Here is a 19,714-nt window from a genome sequence, read left to right on the forward strand (position 1 = left end):
GGGAATCAACTCTCTTTTATTCGTAGCAATGAATTACTCATTTATGATAGACTCTATTTGCACATTATAAATGACACAAACATTTCAGCTTCATTATTAAATAAACAACGTGCGGACTAATTAAGCTATTAAAACGTATTCGTCGTGAATTAATCCATACACTGCGAGGCAAATGTATACTACTCGGTTCACCAATCTTTCAATTCTCTGTGGAGCAGTGGTTCACGCTAACAGTCGTACTTTGTTATTAAAAAACAAAGTTCTAAAGCCATTTTTGGAAAGACCTTTATTTTAAATGCAGTTAAATATAATAAATACATATTGTCATGAAATATTATACAATTTTGTAAATATAAGTTCAAACAAATTTATTTAAAAATATTTTTTAATAAAATTTTTTTAATAAATAAATTTCATAAATATTTTCAATGAAGCGTGTTATTCGCTATTCGAGTTTTTGATGTAGATAAGAATTTTGTCCAAGTCTAGCAGACAAGACAAGGAGATCCGGGGAAGAAAAAGAAAAGAAGCACTGCCGCGAAATGAAATGGCTGGGAAAGGTAATTCGCGCTTTTCAAGTGAACCTGCGTTACAGTAAACACACACCAACACGGTAGAATAGATAGTAAACACGGTACATAGTTGGAACGCGGTATACACGAGATATATACGTCGGCGAAAGTTTTACGGATCTCTGCTTAATTGACATTGGATCGTCATTCTCAACTAGGCATCGATATGATCCAATGAGTTTCCAAGAGAAATTTTTCATGAACTCGTTCAGAATTCCTGACGGTTATTTCACGCTTCTGCGTTCGAACCTGAATTCCATAACGGACCGTTCGATTATTCTGCTTTGTAACGATATCTGAATAGAGTTTCGATAAAAAAACAAATAGTTCAACTTTCTACATTGAAAAGTTGCAGAAGCGTGTATTCGATGCTTTTAAAAGATCTTTAGGTTTCAAGATTTTATTTCTTGATAATAAAAAGTACTTTTCTGGGGACTTAAAGGATATCATCTTTCGCGTTTAATTATAATTATTAAACTTTAGATTTTCTAATGCAAGTTAATGTGACAAATACATGTTGCCTGCACTTATGAAGGTATCTGCATTTGTACAAAACGAAATATTAAATTATTATATTAATTAACAGATCATATATCAGATCATATATCAGATATATTCAATATAGATTATGCATATTTTTTGTATGTTTTCTATATTACGCTATAAGTGTATAAAATCCACAGTCCAGTGATCCTATTCCATAAAAAATAAAATCCTAAAGCTCCTTTTGAAAAGACTTTCAGTTAATTGCTTTTATTTCTCAGATTATTAATTTTTTGTAACTTGAAGTGGTTTTCGTTTTTGGTTATAACCATAAAAAGAAAGTACTAATCTTCCATTGATTATTTTGTTGCAATGTAATTTTAGAAGCTCGTGTTATTAAATTTTCTTTCTGGTAAATGAACAATGTGTACTGCTTGGAAAGATAAATTAAATATAGTTGTGCGTACGTTGTTTCGAATTTAAAGTAACGATTTATATTATACTTTTTTAAAGGTTGGTTTACTATTATGCTAGGGAGAAGTTAATCTCTGAAAAAGGTTGTGTAATGCTGTTCTAAGACCTTTTTAACGAAAAAAAGCGAGCAATAATATTGAGTAACAAGCATTCCATCGATCAACGTTGGGTGCATTCTAGGAACAAAAAATAGTAAATAAGAAAAATGTCTTCTGCTCGTCAGCGAGGTACCGTTCCTCGATATCGCAAAAAAAGTGACACGCATTCGAAAAGTCGTCGACGCCAGTCTGTTAACTCTCTGTCGACTTTCCAAGTAACGTTACAATAAATGCAGCACCTAGTTTTTCACTGCTGACAATAAATAACGAATCGAATGCGTCCCTCGTCGTTCACTGTTGCTCTTTGTTCCTTGAATACTTAATTACAGTATGGTACCATTGTCGAAGGACAGTTTGTCCTTGGCGAATATTCGCAAGGATTAAATAATATTTTTTTAAATTATGATAACATGAGCTAGAATTAACTTCATTATGAAAAACCAGTGAATATTCCAGAAAAGGAGAATTAAGTAAATTATTACTGAATATAATACTTTCTTTCTTTATAGTATATTATAAGATTAATTACAAAAATATTATAGAGCACTTTATTCGAGCCTCAACTTCTCAGCATAAAAATAGCTTGACATTTATATAAATTATAATCCCAGTAAAAAATGTTTTCCCGAATGATGTAAAAGTAGGGCACTGGTGCGTAATGGGTTAGACTAATGCACTTGTTCCAACAACACTCTGACGTCTTTACGATCTCATTATAAATCGATTCGTCAAGATCTATAAAATTACTTTCCGCATCCATCACATTTTCATTCCATGTAAATTCACGTCATCTAAGAATTTTGTGTATATTTTAAATTTATAAAGTTTGTTAGATAATATAGTATGTGTGATATTTTTCTCAAATGGAAGCCATAAAAGATAATAACAAATTATTATAAACATTGAGCGTAAATTACTATTTTATAAATGAATTAGTTAATATATTATGGTAAAATACCTGACTATTTTTAAACCGGTACAAATTGACGGTTTTATAAATCTTGTTGTCAGTTGACAACGATAGAAGTCTAAAAATAACAAAAATACACACGCAAACGATGCTTACAAGAAATTGTTTTTCTTGAAACGATATTTGGTAGACTTGTGTCGTTTTAAAATTTATGGTCCGTCTGGTTTATTTTTTATTCGTTAGTCGGGACTTTATAACCTGATAAGAATTATATCAATTTCTGACGTAAATAAAAAAAGTTTCGCCGTATCGGTCTGCAACGAGCAACTTTAACGCTCGAACAATCTACAATTTTCATTTTGTCCCTTTATAATTTTGAAAAAAACGCGCCTAGTTAACCAAAATATAAAGTTTATGTATCTAATTCATGTTTACGAAACGATGCCAAATTTTGACGTGCCTTAAATATTCGACATTTACTAAAACTTTTAACTTATGTTCTGGTTTTTGTAAATAAATATTATTTTAATATTTTTTCCAGTATCCTAAACTGCTTTTAGACTTTTTTGATGGAGCATTGGTCCAAATTTTACGAGAAGGTCATACATAATTAATATAATTTTGTTATTTAACGAAAGCAAAATCAAAGTCACTAATGACTTCACCTAATACAAGCTCCGTCTTTCAAATACTTTTTTTAATCTCCGTTTGACGTTCCTTTTATAAAGAAATACTTCGTAGTTATTATTTACACACATAGTTGGAGACACTTCAAAGTTAACATGCACAATCATGATATTTATGTTTCGTTGCATGAGTGAAACTGTTTCGAAATTCCTAGTATGGCGGACATTTTTTAAGCGTCAAATATTTTGTTTGAGAGCCTTTGAATACTTCCGTGGCTCGCTGTACGTCTTTGGGTACGTGGTGCGCTCAGGTATAATGCACGAGTCACGCCGCGAAACGTGTATAGCATTATTATGACACAGCTGCGGCGTACGTATGTACGTAGGTACGCGGTGTAACGTTCGCCACGTATACCTGTTACGCTTCTGTAAAACGGCCATTGCGAGCGGGAAACGGCACAGCGTGCCTCCAACGTTACGACACACGCTTGAATTCAATACCGAGCAGACCGGTCGGTCGTAGTAGACATTCGTTCCTCCGTGATATCAAAATATTCACCGACTCTTTTTCATCCTCGCGTATGCATCAGGAAGCATGTAGGTAAATACGAATGGTTAACTGCAAAAACGGGACCTCGGAAAAGAACGAAATTTTACAGGAGAGACACGGAGAGACACGAAGAGAACGACTTACGATCAGGTGCACTTACAGTTATGAAATTTGTCAGAAGTGCACGCCAAATGTTAATTTTAATGCATAATTTTTATGCAGCATGTGGTAGAAATATTTACGGTGGTGGAAATGTTATTAAAATTAGATTTTTTTAAATTACTTATTACGGTGTTATGGAATGTTAAAAATCATTAGATTTTGTATTTAAACTCGTTTGATGTGTTTTGTCATTTTCGAGTTGCAAGTGCATAAGAAGGAACGACTCGGACGAAAAGGGTGACTTCTATGTATCTTGAAACGCAATAAGGTCAGAAATTCGAAAAGGTGTGTTAATGTTAAAAATCATTAGATTTTGTATTTACAATTTTGTTGAGGTCTTTTGTCATTTTCGAGAATCAAACACGAATGATATTTATTCTAAAGTGATATATTATTCTAAATTATTCTAAAAATTCGAATGGACTGACGAAGAGCAACATATAAAGATCGAAAATGTTCTAAATGTATTTATTTATTAATTTTTCTGATTTTCTCAACAGCAACGTCTTATGTTTTCAGTAAAGACTTGGTCTCATGCTTTTGGCTGGTACTGTATACATATGTACACAGTGCGATGTAGTGCGTTGCTCAAACGCGGTGAATTACGCCAACTATGCTGGCATTGCGAATTAACAGGATCGGTGAAAAGTGTGAACGAGTATCGAGACCGAATACTATTCGCTGACGAGATATCTGGATCGTTTAATTCAGTGCGGGAATGTTGTCGCAATCACGATTGGTGCTGAGGAGTTTGCAACATATTATTGGGTTGATGCAGGGATTCTTGCATGCTAGGTTCCGTTGCTACTTTCACCTTTTATAAATGAGTACTGTTGCATTGTCTACGCACTAAAAGCTTTATAAGGCAAGCTACACGGTAGAGCGAGGTAGAGCAATTGTAATCACGGGAATTTCGAACTCCACTATGAAATAAAATAATATTTATAATATTATATACATTGAAGAGGACCCAAAATTAAAGTCTATACGTTGGAAACAATTAAAATCAAATTGCATTATACGTTATTTGCTATTAAAAAGCTTTATAAGGCTAGCTGTGTGGTACGGTGAAGTAGAGCAATTGTAATCACAGGAATTTGGGAACCCAATATAAAATAAAATAATATTTATAATATAACATACCAAAAATTAAAGTCTATACGTTGGAAACAGTTAAAATTAAGTTGCATTATATATTATTTGCTCTAAGGCTAGATTTATAATATTATATAATTCTCAATTTTTGTTTCATCTAGATTAACGTCGCATCAACACCTAGGTTATCAGCGACGGGAACGTTAAAATTTAGTTGTATTATTTTATTAATAATCTTCGTTTCTTTGATGAATTCAATTTCACTTGCTTTTACAGAAGAAGATACTATTATTGCAATACTGTAAAACAGTTATCGATATTAATTTTATTCCATAATTCGTTTACCACGTCCACCCGTGTTAAAATTATCTAAAAATTATGTCAGTGACCTTGACATACGAACTGGTTTGCAAGCAACACATCCTATATGCACAATCGATAAATATACATATACGGCATGCATACGTGGTCAAGTACTTAACTGTATCTGTATAGGATGTTAACGCGGATCCTTCATATCCATTCGAAAATAAAACGAGCCACAATAAAAAGGAAAACTATGTAATTGCGTAACGGTTAGACACTCGAGGCTGAACATAGGAAACGAACTCTCAACATACAACGTTATAGTGAATCCCACTTAAACGTACGTGATTCGATTACGGTAACGATAGCAGCTGCTAATAGTGACAACGAAATGTAGAATAAATGCAATTGATGATCCAAGAAGTCTATGCAGAAAGTATCCGTTTAGACTGAACAAACGAAAGCAATAGTTTTAATAAAGCAATAAAAGATTTAATTTGATTGATTTCAAATTTATTGTTGAAATATATTCGTTTCATTAAATTCGTTTGTAAGGTCATCTATCCAGTACTATTCCAAAATAAATAATATCTATTCCTCATTTTCTATTTGCTTCGAACGATCACTCTTTCTCCATATAAGTCACTATCCATAATAGTAGCCAAAGTAAGGAAGGAAAGTAAAGATGAGCAAGTTGTTGTGTTGGAATCTAAATCTTAATTAAATCGCTACTAACAGCATTAAAAAGCTTTCATATTAAACAATTAAAACACCAATTGTGTGTTGCAATCTAAATCATTTTTAAATCGCTTCTAACAGCATTAAAAAGCTTTCATATTAAACAATTAAAACACCAATTGTTGTGTTGCAATCTAAATCATAATTAAATCGCTTTTAACAACATTAAATAACTTTCATATTAAACTATTGAAACATAAATAATCGATATTCTGCGAGCACGTACATCGTCTGTTTATTACCAGCCCATCCATTTAGAAGATGACTGCGAAAGACACCCAAGTTGAGCTTGGAATAATTTGCACGTCATTATACTAATTGACATTGAACAGTACAACGTCTAATGGACGGTGAACAGGGGACAAGGAAGCAACGGAGGTCCACGAAGCCCGATGAAAAAGAATCGCCTCTGATACGTCAGAAGGCTGCCTTTTCGAAATGAATAATACATCACAGATCCAAAGATAGGTGTGCGATTACGATGTAAATAACAAACGTTACAGCACGGAACAGAGGTAGAAACACTGGAGGTTGTCGAACTTGTACGGACAAATTGTGAGTAGGACTGGGATGCACAGCACGTAATCTCACTGTTTATCAAGCACCAGTCGGCACACAATGGAAAACGTTTGTACAGGGTGGCCTACGTAAACTATAACGAGCTGATTTCTTGGAAACTATTAAGGATGCTTGTACTATCTTGAATTGGATTTGCTACCACAACCAACAAGCAATTCATTTGCATTCCACAAGCAATTATCTATGCAATTAGTAGAGGTAGTACCAAAAATCTGCTTTGATTTTGTATAGTTCTCAGAATCCTATACTATTTTCAATTGAATTTGCTTAACCCTTCTAGACCTGAATTATTTTTTTTAGTACGAATGTAATTTAATTTTTAGTGTTAACTTGCACTAAAATTAGTATGGAAAACATAAAAAAATCCTAATAGTGTAGTTTTAGAGGAAAATTGGTCTTTCAAATGATAGTGTCAGTAATTTTTAAATTTTGTGTTCTCAATTGTGGACGTCAGGTCTGACAAGGTTAAGCAATTGTGTTATTCCTAACAATTAGAAAGATTTAAAAATGATATAAGCTCTTAAGATAGCAGAAATGTATTATGTGATATACGAGACATTAAAACTAGGTATCTCATGGGCGAAGGAGAATACCATTCTTATTTCTTTGTTTAAATGAAGCATCACATCAATCTTTATATCTGCCATTTTTTCAAAACAAGTAACATTGACTTGAAACACCTTTTCCTATCTAACATGAAGAGATACAGTAATAAGAGATACAGTAATAAATAATTTTCGAGGGATACGTTGAATGATATTGATAAGAATTTATTCTGAATTTTTATTTTATAAAAATGAGTAATAACGAGATGTTATTAATTTTAAATAATATTTAAATGTTTTTACTAATAGTAAATGTTTAATGGCTAAAAGCATGAGTGGAACCAAATTTTCCACAAGCATTCTATATTCCAATACTTACAATTCCTGATAGTTTCTAAAATTACGAATTGTAACACTTTATGTGAACCACGCTGTACAATAGAATGGATTTATTTAACGTCATTGTTTTTCTCGATTTGGAAGTAGTAACGCAAACAACGTCCCTGAGAATATCTACGTGCTATTGTTACGTGTGCGAGCTATTTTTAAGGCAGAATTAAGGTGACTCTGATATCGTTAGATACATGGAAAGTAGCTTTTTCCGTTGCGTACTGGACGAAATAATACTTGAACGATATTTATGCGAACTACTTCTGCAAGTGGGTTGCAATGAATTATTCAGCTGGTACTTAACCAGATTGCTGTGAAAGTTTCGATCATTGCTGGGATAACATATTAACAATGGTTTGCACGGAAATTCTATAAATACAGTGGAACTCGATAACCGGCTTTCTTGGGATCGAAAGTGCTGTTTATGTATGTTAAAATAATGCTCCACTATTATGTTACGGTTAAACATTCTTATCCATAGACATATGAAAATATAGACCGAGCATAAACTGCTACTATAGGTACATAAGGGAGGTCTGATATTCGGGGTGTGTAAGGCACCCGTCTAACGTTGATTTATTCCAGCAAGACTCGGTAGTATTCGGCCCATATTTTACATGTACACATACCGTACTGTGAATGTGTCAAAGAAAGGCATATCAAGATATAAACCGAGCTTTTATACGAGGGGTAACTGATAATTGGACTGCGAATCTTTATGCATTTATAGAAAATTTGTATGTGCAAGAACTTACAAAATGCAAACAATATGCAAGAATATAAAAAAGATTGAGAGTAAAGTTCATATTATTATGTTTGCCGAGTAAAATAAATTTCTATGTACTTAGGTTAAATTTTTGTAGGCACGTTCGCAAAGATTTTATTTTGCATAAAGATCCGCACTGTACTGATAATCAATGATCCTCAATCTGTTTTTTCTAAAAATTGAAACTAATATTAACCATTATGTAACACTATTTTGGTTATTTAATATATTCTTGTTATTACTATGCACATACAAGAATATATTAAATAACCACAATAGTGTTACATAATGGTTAATATTAGTTTCAATTTTTAGAAAAAAACAGATTGAAAATCACTGATTGCAATATGCAACTACGAAAAGCCGAACATACCCGAGAGATTACGAAAATAGTCGAATATTTTCATATGTCTATGTTCTTATCCAATTCATATTTGGCGGTTGTGCTCATGGCAGCGATATCGATGGTATCGATTTATGTACTACTACTCGTTTTGTTCTATCTCTTATATACATCGTTAATCTCATTAAAAGTAAAAGTATAATCAGAGCAATCAATAATATTCATTTGTATCACCAATCCATCATTTCCTTCCAATAATGTAAATACTAGGCATTCTAGTTAACAAGAACTACATACAATTTACTAATACGAATAAACTATAATTACAAATACAAAATATACGAAACATATATTATATACCAGTGTTGGGCATAATCGTAATCATAATTACGATTACGATTGTAATTAAATGTTTTCGAGTTGTGATTACGATTACGATTGTAATCAAATGTTTCAGAGTTGCGATTACGATTACGATTACAATCGTAATCACAAATTTGATTGCGATTACAATCGTATTCGCAAATTTTTCTGCGATTCCGATCGTATTTTCAAGGATTTTCAGTCATAGAAATTTTGTATCTGAAAACCGACTTCAGATTCATGTTTCTCACACCAAAAAACTTAAGAAATCAGGTTTTTGTCAAAATCAAAAATTTTTAAATGTTACCCTATCTAGGCCCTAGTCTATTGGCATGAATTATTTTAACTGAAAATTTTTAATCGCAGAAAAATTGGCGAATACGATTGTAATCGCAGAAAAATTTGCGATTACGACTGTAATCGCAATCGAATTTGTGATTACGATTGTAATCGTAATCGTAATCGCAACTCTGAAACATTTGATTACAATCGTAATCGTAATTATGATTATGCCCAACACTATTATATATATAGACACTCTTTCACTATCAATGAAGATTAGATCAAAATATTGATGGAAAATAACCCATGTTATACGATACGTGGAGTAGCAGAAATATTTAAAAAATCACCATCAAAGAGGATTTTATTATGTAAGAAGCTTAATTATGTAATAAATTATATTAACATTTTAGTTAATAAGAACTGCAATTTACTAATACGAATACAAGTATGCTTGCCAATACAAAATATACGAAACATATATTATATGTCTGTATAGTGTATAGACACTTTTTTATTATCAATGAAAATTAGATCAAAATATTGATGGAAAATAATAATTGATGGAAATATTAAAAATATCAAAAACCACCATCCACGAGGATTTCATTATGTAAGAATCTTGATTATGTAAACCGTAATGTACGGCCTCACGTGTCTAATTACTCCACAAAAGTTGTTAGAACTTGATAAGGATATGTTACCTCACCCTTTACATTAACCAGGCATTGTACTCTCAGATTTTCACTTATTTAGGTATTTGCAAACTTCCCTTAATAGCAAAAACTTCAACTCTTCGAATAACATAAAAAATTACTTTGATAAGTTTTTAGCTGGAAAATCTGAGAAATTCTGGAAGGATGGAATCTTCCAGTTGTGTGAAAAATAAGGAAAGTTTGTGAAACAGAATGCTACCTATGCAATTCAATAAATATATATTAAAATTCAAACGCGTTGCCTTTGAATTTGACTTAAAATCGACATGAAATTTCCAGACAACTCCAACAGTACTTTAGAATAATTCCCATTTGTTTACCAAGCAATTTGGCGATTACTTCCGTCGCAAAGAATCGTCTTGTCCACCCGCGCAATTAATTAAACAGTTACGAATCACGTTGGTCTCCACGGTTATTGATCCGCGCGAATGCAACGGGGAGTGGTAGCAAAAGTAATTTCATCGGTCTCTGCGTGGCGTGCGTGTTGTTTTTCATCTTCTATCGGCATTAAAACCGTAGGGGTCGGTTAGACAACATGACAGCAGAACAAATACGCGGGAATTCGCGGCTGCGTTACTCGCGACACTTGAAAATCGAACGATATCTGGAATCGTTTGAAAAGGGCTCAAGGACGTGTCAACCATTCTGGCAAGGATGCATGGTGTGGCTCGTGGTATGCATAGTTTTTCCCTCATATGCGAGCTCCACTTTAGGGGTAGCTTCAGCATGTTAACAGTAAACCCATCGAATCGTTTTTGAATTTTTGTGTTCAGTTTTTATGTACAATATATAAATTTTGTGGATTATTTACTTTAGCACCATGTGAAATATTTTTACATTGATTTAAAAACATAATAATTAACTCTAAATCTACCATGACTGGTCAAATTACAGTTTTCAAATTTTTGTATACAGTTCTTCTATGCAATACATCAATTATATACAATTGTTATGTGCATTATTCAATCTAGTACCACGTGAAATATTTTTGCATTCAATTAAAAAAGTATCTTTAAGACTAGTGATTTCTCCAATCACGATAGAAATGGCTACAACTGAGACGTCAGTAGGTGTAGTGTTAAATATAAACTTAGAAAAAAAAACAAATTTAAAAAATATTTTTAAATACAACAATTGTGATACATGTACTAAGAAACGTTCTTTCGAATACCTTAAAATTTGTCACCAGAAAATTTTCCATTTGTCTAAAAAAAAATCAGAAACATGCACCTTTCTACATAGGATTGTTCTAGGTAAGCTTCACCCCTTAATTACTTTATAATTAATATTATCTTAATATTAAGGTGAGTCACTGTATCAAACATATCTCATTGAAGTGTCTTTAAGACTGGTCATTTAGTTGATCACAGTAGAAATAGGTACAACTGAAACCTATGTTGGTTTAGGGTTAAAACGACGAAATAAGTATAAATAAACATACAGCCAGGTCCATAAGTATTCGTACCTTCCTTGTCTATCGAAGAAATTTGGCTAAATTAAATAACAGGCTTGATATGTTTTCAAATAAATTTTTCATTATAAATATATACATATGTAAAGTTAATTCATGTATACATTTACAATGAGACATTTATTTGAAAACGTCAAACCAATCATTCAATTCAGACAAATTTCTTCTATAGATATGGAGGATATGAGTCCTTATAGGACAACCATCTTGATTAATCATTTGTTGCTATTTTTACTGATTAATTATTTTGGCCTGTAGAAATAATTTATGCAATACAAGCAACATTTCAAAAAGAATAATACTTTTCGATTAAATTGATACAAAAGAAAAATTTTCCAGGGTTAAAAATTCATTTCTGAAAGCAGTTATCATGGAAATTCGTACATAGTAGTAATTGAACAGTTTGAAGGCTTGTTGAGGGATTAGAAATCTAGAAAAAGGACAACTTAAACCCTCCCTAATTTTATAAGGACTACATATTTCAATGTCGAGGTACAAAGGCGATTATCGAGTAGCATGACCGTCGGCGTCGCGTCTCTTAAGAAGTTCATTGCGGGGTTGTATTAGGTTGTCTGGAAAATCCATGCCGATTTTTGGTAGGTAATACAGGTCTGAATATATTGGAATGGTTGGAAACAAATAACATGTATAGATCCCTTAAAAGGTGGAAAGGTTGTGGAACAAGATTGTATACACCTATGTCAGTCAATAAATATACAGGGTGTCCCAGCCTATGTGATACAAAGCTTTAACTCCAAAACTATCGGCCGAATGCAAAATTTCTAATATGGAAATTGCATGGTAAAATGGGGCTCATGTTTCAGCGAGAAGGTATTTTTGTTAACTTTCGTATTTAACGAGATATTATGGCCAAGTTTCGTTTTTCAAATGGAACTATATATTTTTTTTTATACCATGCGATAGTACTTTTCAAGACGAATTCATTAAGCTTTAATATATTTACCCGATTTTTATTAGTTTTCAAGATAGAACGCTTCAAAGTTTGCTAATTTTTAAGGAAAAAACTCGGTTCGGCCCCGGGCGGTCCCATTGATGCAGTAAGCACCATGCGGTTCTTGAAATCGATACGAAGGAAAATGGGAAGAATCCCAATATTTTGGGCCTAGAATCCCAAGCAAGACCCTCCGTATCGATTTCAAGAACCGCGTGCGCCCGGGGCTGAACCGAGTTTTTTCCTTGAGAATTAGCAAACTTTGAAGCGTTCTATCTTGAAAACTAATAAAAATTGGGTAAATACATTAAAGCTTAATAAATTCGTCTTGAAAAGTACTGTCGCCAGGTATAAAAATATATATATAGTTCCATTTGAAAAACGAAACTTCACCATCATATCTCGTTAAATAACAAAGTTAACAAAAATTCATTCTCGCTGAAACATGAGTCTCATTTTTAACCGACTTCGGAAAGGGGGAGGTTACTCAATTCGACATGTATATTTTTTTTTTTACCATGCAATTTCCATATTTGAAATGTTGCATTCGGCCGATAGTTTTGGAGCTAGAGCTCTGTATCACTTAGGCTGGGACACCCTGTATATCAAAATTCAAATGTGACTTTGAATTTTTCTTAAAAATTGGAACAAACTTTCTGGACAACCATATACTTATACCTTCATTTGGCGACCAGATGATCGAAGGCCCGGAAGAATCATTAGGTTCTTCGCAGGCCAACAAATAAATTACCTGAGTGTCCAACTCCGTGACACCATCACCCCCACCCTCATAAAATTCCCAAAAGCGACCATACCGACGAGGAAAAATGTACACGACGAGATACTAAAGCGAACCTCCGAAGAGAACACATCGTATGGAAAACTCAGCTATTAATTATTATAGCGAAGTGTGCAATTTATGCGTAATATCTTCGGAAGTACTCGCGAAGACTGCGCTTACAAGACAGCGATCGATTCTGTATCTTTCGACTGTAACATTGCGAATTTGGCTTGAAACGGGCTAACGAATTCTTACGTCAGCCTACTCGCGTGATCGAGTCCGACTTTGGAGCAAAGAAAATATCAAATATGCAGTTAAGGACAGGGGTGCTGCGTCGTTCGTTCGCGTCAAAACTCGGATCCGTATCGTGCAATGAGTTTTCGCTATCGCTCAATCGGAATGCGAACGCGCGTGCAGCGAAATGTCTATCCCAACGTCACGATTGTTTGACGAATGTAGACGTGTTCATTAGAATCGGTTCATTTCAATGGTACGGCTTCTGCATCGCCTCAGAACTCCAAGGCTATTTTTGAACAAAGAAACACGTTGATAATAAATGAGGCTTCCGGGTGTAAGTCGTGAAGTCGTCCTTTGGCTAAGATACTCTGATATTTAATCAGCATTGCAGCTAACTTCTTCAGGTGGCAAACGACAAACAATATCGTTGATGGTAATGATTAGACTGCGAATGTTTATGCTAATTCATATTTTCACAGATAAAGAAAAAGAATAGAAACTTAAGGGAGAGTATCTTATCTTCTAAATGATATAGCATGTTATTGTTGATGTTTTATATATTTTTGCAGTTGTGCACATTGTTATAGATGTGTACATATTTTCATTTGTCATAAATGGATAAACATCCGTGGTTTGGTAATAATAAATTGATTGGATCTAAAAGTTAGTCAAATTCAATACAACGAATGAATGTAAAAATTTGTCATATTTAATAAATTGATTGTAGATAGAAGTTAGTTAAATTGAACACATTGATCGGATATTGTAAAAGTTGGTCAAATTGAATACAACGATTGAATATAAATATATGTCGAATTCTTAACTGGTTGGATGTAAAAAGTAGCCAAATTTAATAGAAATTAACTGCTTGGTTTCGAAATTATGTAACGTTTAATAACAAAAATATTTGCATTATTATACTTCCTCTTTCATCAAATTTTTATTTATTATTTATCTCAGATCATTTAGAATTCTTTAGAATGAAAATATTTAAGTATGTTACTTAATATGTTTGTTGCTGTTACGATAAACAGAAATATGGTATTACAAAGAAGTATATCGAATGATGTGAAATGTTTGTGCAACAATTTGAAGAACATATTACTCACACGGTGAAAATATATCGTGCGTAAGTGTATAAAATCATTTCATCTTCGTCATAACGAAGTGAAATGTATAACCATTGGTGAACACCTGTGTTGTAAGCGATCGTGTTACGCTACTATTGTTGTTACCGTTTAATTACTATTACTTGCTAGTTCAGCGATTGTTATGAATGGAAAATTACGTAATTTTTGAATAATGCAGTCGTTTATACGTTGCAATACGTTCATCATTATTTGAAATGGCTCGTAGGCTACGAGTCGTAGCTACGTTTTATAAGCAATTTTTCATACAACGAAAGATTGACCCCTCTACTCTTCAGCCATTTTGGAAACGTGTGAAACAAACGTAGGTATTGACATACATATTCATACACAATTAATTTTGTATGCATTTTTAACGAAACAGAATGATGCTTTGTAATATTTAATTATTTGTAAACTAAGAAAATAAATACTTCTAATAATTCTAATTTTTAAAATATTATTAAATACTGAATGGTAACTTCATGTAAGTGTATGACATAATTAAGATAATTAAATTTAATATCGAGACGTATTAAGTTCTGTTAATTTTTAATTATACATCCTTGCCACAGTTCTGGGTGCGCCACTGGAATCATATAATACAGTTTTTGATACTGAACACAATTATATGAACGCTAGCTGTGCCCCGCGATTTCACCTGCGTGGAATACTATTCTAATTCTATGCTAAAAATGAACCCAATGTTTTGGGTTGAAAAATGTCCTAACTAAATTCTCTTTATAATTAAAGAACAGGAAATCAATTATAATGGAAATTGAAAGGAATTACCATCCCTTTAGGTGCATTGGAAAGTAATGTCGTTTCTGCAATTTTAAATACTTGTTTATCACTCATCAGCTCATTAATTTTTATCGATCTGGCCTTGAAAATTTGCACAAAATTCGTTTGAATTTAATGTAAAAGAAACGACATTACTTTCCAGTCCACCTAATATCAAAGAACATTAACACCAAGTGTCAAGCAAATCCGGTCACAAATAAAGTATTCCTCATACAAACATTGCAACCCCTTTTTACCCCCTTAAGTACTGAATTTCGAAATATCCTTATAAAGGAAGCCTCTGTGCAAAATTTCAGCTGTCTGGGTTCAAGGGTTTAGCCTGGGCGTTGATATGTCAGTCAGGGCTTTCATTTCTATATATATAGATTATAATTATGAAATTACATTAAATGAATTCCATATTCTCGAGGACAATAGAATTGACTGTATTTTTATCTAGATGCCCTATACAAGAGTAAATATGAAAGAAAACGATAAGTAGAGAAGTTCGACAGTACGCATACGCAGAACGCAATGTTACACCGCTTTATCGATTGTGTACGCATCGAGAGTTAGAGAGAGTTAGGGAGAGAGAGAGAGAGAGAGGAAAAGGAACGGGAAAGAAGGGAAATCTCCGTAATAAAGCGGCTACACCTGTTACACTCCAATAAATACTTTAAGGTACTCGTTGAAAAATCTCGTTCTACTTGTTGGTATACTTCTGTCGTTTAAAATCGAGCGTCGTTGGTAAATTTTGTAAAAATAACTTTCACGGAACGAGTTGCCGCCATCGGTGGCTTTAATCGCACGATTAGTTGGAACGATGTTGCCAATACTATAAGCGATGTTAATAGTAATGGTCTCTAATAACGATTCCAGGCTCTATAATGTTCCATTATCGACGCATTCTGGGTTTAGGTCAGCCACGATTATCCCGATTTAATCGCGCAAGCGTGTCGAATGAAAATATAATGACTCTGCAAGCTGTGGGATATACGCCACCACAAGTCCAGAAGTATAATCGCATTTACGGGAAATGTGAACGGTGTAAAATTTCAAACAGATTGGAATAGCCACGTTGTCATTATTGCTAGCATAACGTTTTAAATACTCGTTAGGGTTCAACAGATGATTCCAGAAGATTAGTTAGGGAGAGTTATTCGTTTTATGGCACTATGTTTTATCAGGATAAACGTAAAGTTTGCGCGAAAAAATTTGGTCACAATTTAGGAAACATCTGTAATCAATGTGTATCGATTGGTTTAAGTGTTCTACACATATTGATCCTATTATAGAGTTGAAAACTTAGTACTTAAATTTAAACGGATAGCACGAGCCAAAGCTAAGGTTGATATCGAGTATAAACGCTTCGGAGAAACTGAAACATGCAGAAATAAATATCTATGGCAAAGGGAAAACGAATTGATATCGAAGGAAGGATGATCTTGATTTTTATATACTGTATCATTGTACAATCGGGAAATTGCAAGATATGCGCAAATTTTAGGATATAATTATAGGGAAGACAACGGTTGACATTCAAAAGCCACGATAATTATTGTCTCCAGGTACTTTAACTGTGTAATCATCGATTTATGATCAGAAATTCATTAGTGTTCATCATGTCACTTTTTATACGTTCGCCTATATTCTATGAATGTTAACACTTTACCGACCGGTAGCGTTTGGACATATATGTATTTAAATTTAATAATACTGTATATTTTTATGACATTAGTATTATACAAAATTTATTTTATCCATTAGGATCCTCCTATGAATTATGTTTATATAATATTTTATAATTCGCATAATAATGGGAGCATACGATGGGATCGTACTATCTCAGTAATAAATAAGAAATTATTGGTTGCCAATGGAAAAGAGACGATTAATAGGCCAATAGTCGGTAAAGTGTTAATAACCAACATTTATGTTATACGTTTCAATTTGACACAATAGAGCCTGGAGTCAACGATCTATAAATGTTAATAAACAAAATTTGTGTTATACGTTTCAATTTGACGCAACAGAGTCTAGAGTTAAGGGGGTATCCTGAATTAGGAAGTCTAAAAAAAGAGGTTTCTTGTGAATTTTTTTAGGATGGAAAAAAATAATTAATTCTATCGAACTTTTTATCCTATTTTCATACATATTTGAGTAGTCTGTACAAATTTTTTCAACATGAAATATTCAAATTGAGTCGACTGTGACGCAGATTCATAGGGCACCTCACAATTAAAACCTCCTATTGGTGGGAAAGATGCATGTCGTAATTTTGATTTAACACAAAAGAACCAAAAGAAATTTCCATTTTCATTCATTTTTCTTCTATGTGAATTAAGAAAAGCCCGCAAAAATGGTGAAATGTGAAATTACTGCCGGGTTGAAAAAAAGAACGAATTAATTTTTTTTTCCATCCTAAAAAATTTCACGAGAAACCGCTTTTTTTAGACCTCTTAATTCAGGATACCCCCTTAACGCTCTATGAATGTTAATAACCAAAATTTATATTATACGTTTCAATTTGACACAACAGAGTCTAGAATAAACGCTTCTCGACACTTCACGCTACAACTTTCCCGGAAGATAGAACCATAAAGGTCTACTTACACATATCCGTATCGTGTCAGTTCCGTATCCGTTCAGTTCCGTAATGTCCCATTAGTGTCAAATATTCTACTGTTGTTATTGAATGGGCATGTTCACACACGTCGGACACCGTTCCGTGACGTTACTGATACGGAACTGGCACGTTACGGATATGTGTAAATAGACCTTAACTCCGCATTACGGAATACTTCGCGAACAAAAAACATGCTGCGAGTGTCACAAGTTTCCTTGAAGGAAAATCATAAACATTGCTTCATTTTCATAAGATATTTCCTTAATTACTTCGCCGATTGCGTACTCGTGATACCAGGCTTTTCTAACGATATGCTTGTTTCCTCGAACCGTTTAAAGGCCATGTAGCGGAAAAAAGGACATGTAATTGACTTACCAGAGGTGAGGGACATAGCCTGCTGCCTTCTCGATCTCGAATTTTCACGTTTTCCCACGGAAGACTGAGAGCCTGAGACCTGGAGTCCTGGAGCACTGACTGCACGCTTTGGTCCACCGATCGCGCCAGCCACGTTGCTGTTTCTCGCGAAGCCAGGCGGACGGTATCTGGCTGATTTTACGCCAGAATGCTGTGGCAGGAAATGATATACACTGTGTGCCTTGTGCATCGCCGATGAAGGCGCGATCGATGCTGTCGTTAAACCAGCTGGAGCCGTGGAAGCTGGCAAACGCGGCAAAGAATTGGTCGCTGCGGTGATGGCGGATTGCATTCCACGTGGAAGAGTCGTCGCTCGCGATTCGCCGTTATATTCGAGTTCATCTTCGGTGTCCTCGTCGCCTTTGAACACATCGATTGATGCACGATTTCGTTAAATCCAACAGATGATAGAGGTATAGTATGTTCAATTAAAAGCGTGGACGTGATATCTCTTGTTGCGTCATGGCTCGAATCTCGTGGATTGAATTTTTCTTCGAGGTCGTAAATCGCGAGTTAGCAATAATAGCACGAGACTGTCGCGATTGTCGACTGGTGTCTGCCAAATTAATATTAGACACATTGTGTCGTGAAGTCTCGAACATAGAAGTAGACATAAGCTTACCTATTGGCTTCGTCAAAATGTTCGTTCGGGTTGTAATGCACAAATAAACAGCAATTTTTCTTAGTTAAGGAAATATATTTACTTTATAACATATTGTCCACTTTGTTCTATGATCTTTCCTCATCTCTTGAGGAAATTCGTGAATAAATAAACAGCAATTTTTCTTAGACAAGGAAATATATTTACTCTATAATGCAAGGTTCATTTTGTTCTATGATCTTTCCCCAACTTTTGGACAAATTCATCGACGAATAAACAGCAATTTTTCTCAGATAAGGAAATATATTTACTTTATAACATATTGTCCATTATGTTTTATGATCTTTCCCCATCTTTTGGACAAAACTCATGATTCCTCGTTTGTAGAAGTTCTCAAGAAGTTAGTATCATTCGAATTGCAGAGACATCCATCACAATAAATCGAACGAACTTTTTGACTAACCTAATGTAAGTGAAGATATCCTACCATTAGAAAAGAGAAAGAAACCCGAGGTATCCTATCTATCTCTGTGCTTTTATTGCTGTAAATGTAAGCTATGTATGTAATTATTAGAAGTATAAACGATAACCATTTATCATTAACATGAAAACGATGTAAAAATGCGCTGGTGAATGGAGACAGATAGAGTATCGCGTTCTTTTTTTCTTTTTACATGTAGTACAATAGATCTGGTACCCTTACTTTAACTATAATATTTCTATG

General features: G+C 33.7%; 1 protein-coding gene across 3 annotated transcripts in view; it reads right to left on the reverse strand.

Moving 5' to 3' along the window:
- The window catches only part of LOC128875706 (uncharacterized), a 100,889-nt gene that overhangs the window by 17,922 nt on the left and 63,253 nt on the right, over positions 1 to 19,714 (reverse strand). For all 3 annotated transcript variants that reach the window (XM_054121532.1, XM_054121533.1, XM_054121534.1), the window contains exon 11: positions 18,351 to 18,749. In XM_054121532.1, the coding sequence (XP_053977507.1) occupies positions 18,351 to 18,749 (399 nt within the window). The remainder of the gene's footprint in view (positions 1 to 18,350; positions 18,750 to 19,714) is intronic.

The sequence above is a fragment of the Hylaeus volcanicus genome, chromosome 4 (assembly GCF_026283585.1).
Source record: "Hylaeus volcanicus isolate JK05 chromosome 4, UHH_iyHylVolc1.0_haploid, whole genome shotgun sequence".
Lineage (NCBI taxonomy): Eukaryota > Metazoa > Arthropoda > Insecta > Hymenoptera > Colletidae > Hylaeus > Hylaeus volcanicus.